This window comes from Odontomachus brunneus, unplaced genomic scaffold (assembly GCF_010583005.1).
Source record: "Odontomachus brunneus isolate Ranch 3 - 2012 unplaced genomic scaffold, Obru_v1 Obru_scaffold_111, whole genome shotgun sequence".
NCBI lineage: Eukaryota > Metazoa > Arthropoda > Insecta > Hymenoptera > Formicidae > Odontomachus > Odontomachus brunneus.
This window is the reverse complement of record NW_022639561.1, coordinates 940,603-948,439: the sequence shown is the minus strand read 5'-3', so window position 1 is coordinate 948,439 and position 7,837 is coordinate 940,603. Positions and strand designations below refer to the sequence as shown.

The 7,837-nt window shown below is 38.2% G+C and overlaps 1 protein-coding gene across 4 annotated transcripts in view; it reads right to left on the bottom strand.

Moving 5' to 3' along the window:
- Nucleotides 1-18: 18 nt before the first annotated feature.
- LOC116849315 (synaptotagmin-10-like) overlaps nt 19-7,837 on the bottom strand; it is a 526,459-nt gene continuing 518,640 nt past the window's right edge. For 3 of the 4 annotated variants that reach the window (XM_032826343.1, XM_032826345.1, XM_032826346.1), the window contains 2 exons: nt 2,271-2,471; nt 19-2,115 (listed from right to left, as the gene is read on the bottom strand). In XM_032826343.1, the coding sequence (XP_032682234.1) occupies nt 2,112-2,115; nt 2,271-2,471 (205 nt within the window). In that variant the 3' untranslated portion in view covers nt 19-2,111. Of the gene's footprint in view, nt 2,116-2,266; nt 2,472-7,837 lie in introns of those variants that run through there. The other variant, XM_032826344.1, reaches the window with a different exon arrangement.

Here is a 7,837-nt window from a genome sequence, read left to right as displayed (position 1 = left end):
TATATATATATATATATATATATATATATATATATATATATATATATATATATATATATATACACTCATTCGACATTTCTCTTGTTGATCCGGATCTCTCCTGTAACCTTCGTATAAAGTCACCTTCTTAAGATAAAATTGGAGATGACAGTACAGATAACATCATGTTACTCGTCAATCGGTAACTAGTGAGGGAGTGATGCATGCCACTTACAACGTTACTCTATCTCTTGCCAGCTACCAGCAATTGAGGAGCGGTATGAAAATCTAGGCATCACATTTGCAAGACTCGTCTATCACATTATGTGTGATTATTCGTTAATCTTCTTTAATTATTAATCCAAAATGTTACGTGATTATTCACAAAATAATACAAAACTTTTTGATCCAATCTACATGCACACGAGAAATGTTTATATTACCGGCATACATCTTGTATATAAACATATATCACGTTTATAGAAGATTTGCGCGGAAGTAGTTAGCGAGCGTGAAGTAATAAACAATGCATGCATTCAACACGTTTGCCTACTTCTGTGCTATCTTAAGAGTCTATTGTGATTCGATTATATTCTATCGTCAATGCAATCTGTCGTTTCTAAATCTGCTCTGAGCTCTTGTTCACTTATCTCATCTTCATCAAAGGTATGCGCTTGTACTTTTCATATTTTATATATAAGCGATTTATGCATTCATAGCGCTACATATTTATCGTATTTCAAAATTTACTTATATGTAATTTCATGCGTTAATCTAAGAAATTTAACCCATTCGCCTCAGACTAAAATGCTGTAAAATTATCCTAAAATTATTCGGAATTATTTATTTTGTAGAAGAAATCTTATTTTGTAAAAAATCAAAAGTACACACATATCTTTAAAGCATTATGCGTACCATGGTGGAAATAACAAAGTGTACTCGTTTCTTAGACGCATTTCGTCACAGTTTGCGCAGTGACTAAGATACGTCATCTTGTAATCACAGATAGTAACGCGTCTGTGTGTGTAAAGGGGAAGCATCATGAGATATAGCGATATTATCGATATTTATCGACATGACTCAGGAGAAAATACAAAATATTAAGATTCCATGAGAAGTATTGTTATGCTTCTCGTACGCGTACATATGAATTAGAAATATCAATAAACAAATTTCTCCAGAAAACCAAAGAGTAAAACAACAAAAAAATGTTCAAATTTACAAATCGTAAAGTTACTACATTTTGAATGTAAATTTCACTTTTATTTATTATTCGTTATTGTACTAAATGTATGTTTTACTAATTAATTAATGTTAACATTTATTTATTGTTATACAAAATGTATTTATTCTAATTATATTTCTTTGTTCGAGTTTTAAAGTTGATATTAAAAAAGAATATATATTTATATTTTGTAACATCTATTCACCGTAGTTACTTTTCACTTTCTTTGCATGAATCATTTTTTATTACATGCATTTAAATTGCTCAAGATGGCTGAGTTCAGTCACGCTCTCTCATTGGCCAGCAAAAATGCCTGCGTAGATCACACCTTGTTACTCTACCATGATGCGTACTGCAAAGTTAAAAGCATGTTTTTGTATGGTATAGCTCAAAACAGTCTGATCGTCACTTGAATTTATGGCTTCGCAAGGGCATGACGAGCTCAACTCGTCAAATGAAGCGAATGGGTTAAATAATTGTCATGTCATTCATGTATTTAAAAAAATGCTACCAATAAGATATGCTGTAATGATCCGATCCACTATTTGCATCTGAAACGGTACGGGACCAGCCTGCATTTTAATATAACAAAGAAAAAGCACGAAAAGAAAAAGTCACAAATCAATCTCGTTTCTATTACGATCGCTATCGAATTGTCAGAATTGAATAACGTATATATGTTTGTTTCCATATAATGGTCAGTTTTGCTTATACATCAAATCGTTTATTATTTCATGCTTCCCATACGAAGTAAAGTTGTAAAGCATAGAATTCGTCTTCCGGCTTTTCAAGATACAGGTACTTAAATCAGTTAAGCAATGTGCACGCGACAGAAGGTGACAATGTCCAATTCGGCGTCCGACAATATTTGCGTATTTTTGTGATGTTTGTCTCTCGCCTGCTGTCTTCATCTGTAACACAAACAGTTTAGAAGCCATTGGAAACCGACTTGAAATACTCATCGATACTCATTCGTGAATCACGAAGAGTCACAAGAACGACATAGTTGATAGAGTAAACGGCATTAATGAGATTTACAATTAGCAGTAAATGAGTTTTAACTCACCTGCTGTTCAAGCAACTCAAGCTTACTGGAAGTGGTTCCGAGTCCACCGCTGGAATATGACCAGCCACAGTCTCCATCAACGGATACCACTGAGCCACTGGTTTTCTAGGATTGTCTAACATTTCTAACCAGTGATCTCGACCAATTCCGATAAAGCTCGATCCAATAGCTGTACATCCCATCAATTCGTTCGGTCCAATCCTGATATAAAATATTAAATTTAGAGAAAGAAAATGAGTAAAATAGAATAGAGTTTATTACTATTCCAAGAGATCCCTTTCATTAAGTTTACAATAAATCATATTAGGTGGGATAAAAGATTCTGAGTATATACAAGAAAGAATTGAAATAAACTAATAAGATTAAATACATATCTCAATCATAGAAAAAAATATAAGAATATTATAATAATTATATTATTATTATATTATAATATTATTATTATATTTATAAGAATATTATATTAAAAATATAAGAATACGCTACGGAAACTATAAAAAAAAAACTATAAAAGAAAGAAGAAGAACCACAATAAGGAAACGTAAAAAATTGCGAGAAAAACACAAAGGAAAGATAATTCACCGATTAAACCAATTAAAGAACGCAGAGAGGAATATAGAAGACATGCAAAGAAACAAGAGAAATAAATACAAATATTGTACAAGAAACGCAAAGTATAAGGTTAGAAAAATGTTACAAATACGCAAGAAACGCAATAGACGCATTAAAATATAAAAAAATTGCGACAAAAAAAGAGAAAAACACAAATAAAGAAAAAATATATATAATATATATAACATATAAAGACAAGTAAATGAAATATAAATACGTAAGAACAGCATAGTGAAAAGAGCAAAAATGCTAGAGCAAATATTAAGTATATAAATGAATAACCTAAATTTTTCTAAATTCAAGGCTTATTAAAAAAAAATAAAACAGATTTTTCAAAGTATTCGCCGTTGCTTTCTATAACTTTAAATAATCTTTTGAGCAATTTATCAATTCCATCTCGGAAAAATGCTATATTTTCGGATACAATGAAGTCGTCAAACTATTTTCAAATTCCATCTATAAAAATCTTATCAGTCAAGGCGTGTTTTATCAACTGGAATAAGTAGTAATTGGAAGAACTGTGTCTAGTAAATACGTCAGATGCTGCAAGACGTCTAAGCTAAAATTAATTGTGGTGTCTTTTATTTTAGAAGCAATGTGTGGCCTGATATTGTCCTGCAACAATTTCACAAGACATGACAAGACGTTTTCCTTTACTAATATACAGGCGTTTTCGTTCCAATCCTTGATTCAAGAGAACTAATTGATGTTGATAGCAGTCTTCAGTAATTGTTTCATCAAGTTCCAACAGCTCATAATAAGTCATACTCTTGATATCCTACCAATACAGAGTAGAACTTTCTTTCGGAAGCTTTGGACTTTACGATCAATGTTGATAGTTCGCCAAAATTTATCCATAATATTTTGTGTTTGGAATCGAATTATAGAGTATCCATATTTTATCAGCCGTAACGATTTTACATAAGAAAGACTTTTTACACTACTTATTGAGAAGAGTAAAACACGGTGCTATTTGCTGATTTTAGTTGGCATGAACGAGTTAATGCGGAACCCATTTTTCCTCTTTTTGGATCTCTCCCATCTCGTTTAGAAATAGTTTCCTCTATTACTTCCAACTGCTCTGCAAGCTACTTTTGCATTTATAACAAATTCTTAACGAGCAACTATTCTAAATCATTCTTATCGCACTTCCAAAAACCTCCAGGGCGTTATTTATCAATCAGATTGAACTCATTGTTTTTAAACTGCTTAAACGAAAATGCGCTAATATAGCGCTCGTATAACATCTTTGCCGAGAAATAAACAAATTCATTCATACGCTTTTGTAGCATTTTTTCTTTGTTGGAATTCGTAAAGAATACAATGTCGGATGTGCATCTTATCTATTGCCATTTCTGAACAAACCAAACACTTTTCAAGAACGATACTGAACCAAAAATTTTTTAAATTATGTTAGGTCTACTGCCAATAAATGTCATTTTGAATGTGTTCCGTACGGGAGCTGTCGTCCGCACGGATCGCGGGCGGCGGGCGGCCGTGCACCAGGCGCGTTCCGCGCGCGGGCGACTACCGCTCGCCGTGGCTTCACGCCGCCGCCGCTACGCGGCAGCGCGCCGAGCCGGGGCTGTTAGTCGCGGTTAAATTTCGGTGCGGCGCCTATATAAGACGCCGCGGACGCCGACTCTAGGCCTTTTGACTACTATTGCACATCAGGTCACTGCCTCGCTGAGGTATTCTTTTGCACTATATCTAGCATCATATCGCCTTCTTGAGTGCGTCAGCAGGTTGGGCTTTTGCCTCGCTCGAGGTATACGTTTGCATATCTGCCTTAAACTTTACTGCCTTAAGAGTGTCGTAGACACGTTGGCATTTGTGGTTAGGTCTTCGGTGACTCTACACAACCCTCCGCAGCCCTTTAGAGCGCGCTTGCACGTTGGGCTAATGTCTCTAGAGTGTCCGAGGACACGTTGACATCGGTGTTACGAAGTGTACGATAACTCCACGGATCTCCAACCTTCTCAATACAATCGAGGATTGAGAGAAGGCTTCGCGCGACCATATCGGATTACCTTGACATCTCCACTGCGGTGGACGTCTCTCTTCGCGACATCTCAGTATTGCGCATATTGAATATTATCGCCGACAGAACCTACTGTTGGGATCACGACTCCGCGCGAGTCGTCCTTGTCCGCACAGGACTCAGTCGCTGCCAGGGACGCAGCATATACACGCGAGCAGTACTCGCCTTCACGTCCGCACAGGACTCAGTCGCTGCCAGGGACGCAGCATATACACGCGAGCAGTATTCGCCTTCACGTCCGCACAGGACGTAGTCGCTGCCAGGGACGCAGCATATACGTGCGAGCCCAGCTCGCCTTCACATCCGCACAGGACTTAGTCGCTGCCAGGGACGCAGCATATACACGCGAGCCGAGCTCGCCTTCACGCCCGCACGGGACTTAGACGCTGCCAGAGACGCGGCATATACAAAACACGGAGCCTAAGACTCCCGTCGCCGAATAACGTCGCGAATCACTTGCACCCCACTTCATCTTACAGGGCCGCTGGATAGCGGACTGCTAGCGACAAAGACCGCGGTCTCCACACGGCGAGCGGACATCAATCCACATCCCGCATAACGAACCAGCCGCTCTTCACCCTCGGGCCATTCGAAACAGAATGGTTATATGTTTACATTATATAATCGTAAAGAAACGAAAAAATAAATTGATTTAAAAATTACTATTTTTAATTACTTAAAAATTTTTTTATTATTCATTTATGCATCTAATAATACGTCAATCCTTCATGTAGAGATCTAACCTTTATCAATGTACTTATTACAAGAGTATGTCGCGAAATGCAAAATTGATTTTCGAAAGAATTATACAGGGTGTCCCGCATAAGATGTACTAAAATAAAAATATAAATAGAACAGATAAAAGTGAAAAAAATATTCTAGAGGTCATTTTTCGAACAACCACGTAAAATTTCGAGTTATTAAATAAAATATATGGACAAATCAGAGCGCTCGATGCGGCAGGCGAGACATACGGCTCGCTGCGGCCGGTGAAGGAAAATGGACGAACGTACACGGACGCACACATGGAGCTATCTATTTCAGTATTTTACCAAACGGCCTACCTCTCTATAAGATAAGCGAGCAATCGTCCATTTTCTTCGCCGACCGCGGCGAGCCGTATGTCCTGCCTGCCGCGTCGCGCATTCTGATTTGCCTATCTATTTTATTTAATAACTCGAAATTTTACGTGGTTCGAAAAATGACTTCTACAATATAGTTACGTATCCCGAGGTACTCACAACGTTCTCTCACCATCCTCTCAAAAATCTCTAATTGTCTTTGTGTTCTTCTTTGTTATAGCACTCCCCCCTCCCTATTCCGTCGCCTTATTCCGTCGAATGTGATTACATTGTTAACTATTGGTTATGCGCAAAATAGGAAATAAATAATTTTACATATCCCACATATAAGATTTCCAGAGTCAAATTTAATATCTATGTCTTATCATCGTGCGAATGCAAAGCCCAGCGACTTTCGAACTCCTTAATATATTGCGCCTTTTTCTAACACTAGTCGCTGCTGGGCTTTGCGTCTTAGTTCTGTGAGAATGGAATATCCCGAGAGGACGGTGCATAATCCGTCTCTCACTTGACACCAGATACGCAGAAAGATATGTCGCCAAGCGCAACTAGGCTCGTAGGCGTTTTACCGAAAACCGCTGACCAGCAGCTGGCGAGGAACGCCGAGAAGAGCCCATGAACGCGGATTCCTAATCCGCAGCAGTTAGTCTTCGTGCAAAACCCACCAGAGACGATCGCGATTACTCGTTCAAAAATTTTTAAGTTATCACTCAGAATTCGAGAGAAACGGTTACTCATCCCAATTTCTTCAGGTCCTCTCCCGAGATTCATCAAAGACGGTCGGTTGTACCTCGTCCTCGTATTATCATTCTCTTACTCTAGATTTTTAATACTTGCTCAGAATCTTCTAAGTCTTCGCTCGGAATCTTACAATGACAGTCATATCCCGTCCTCGTTATCATCCTTTCACTATTTCTTCAAATTGTTAGTGATTTGAATTGTCCAGAATCCGTGAGTAAAAATTCGGAATAAATCGTCTCTTAGTGTATGTATGGATATTCCTCGGGATATCAACCAAAATCTTTCCCGAATCACAACCAAAGCCTCCAATCCCACGATCATCCGCACCAATCAAAGGGATACCTAAAGCCCTTCTCCCCGCTCTCAAAAGGTGCTGGATATCGTAACTTAACCGAATTCATTAACCACTATAAATGTAAGTCGCAATCACATGCTATTGTAACCAGAATCAAGTGATTCAACACGTACCGTCTGCCGATAGCACACACATGCATACATATTGCCATCTCAAAGACGTCCAGATAGTGTACGACGAGTTCCATAAAAATAAATATAAAATAAATTCTCTGTTTTGTTATTTCCAACTATCCAATTTGTTTTTCGTTATCTTCCTTCATTTGTTAATCTACCTCGTCTACCGAGTGTGAAAACATCCTGTAAGGGCGTTTTTCTTGCGGAAAACTCGACGTTCGACCCCCTAATAACTCAGAACGGTGGAGCCGCTCCCGTCGTGTGTGTCACAGAACCACGCGGAGACGTGACATTTTTTCACTTTTATCTGTTCTACTTATATTTTTCTTCTTGTACGTCTTATGTGGGACACCATGTATATATATATATATATATATATATATATATATATATGTCGCTTCCGAACGGCATCTCTGAGCGTTATCTAGGAGGGGGAGATTGTCGTGAGCGTGGAGCGTCAGGTAGCTCAGTGGTTTAAAGCAGTCGCCCGGCAAGCGAAAGATCCGGGTTCGAGTCCCAGCCTAGCAGAACCGGGCTCTCAATATTTTTCTCCCTCTAGAACGAAAAAATATGCAGATCTCGAACGCATGGCATCCCGCCGCCACCTAATATGCTCTCCT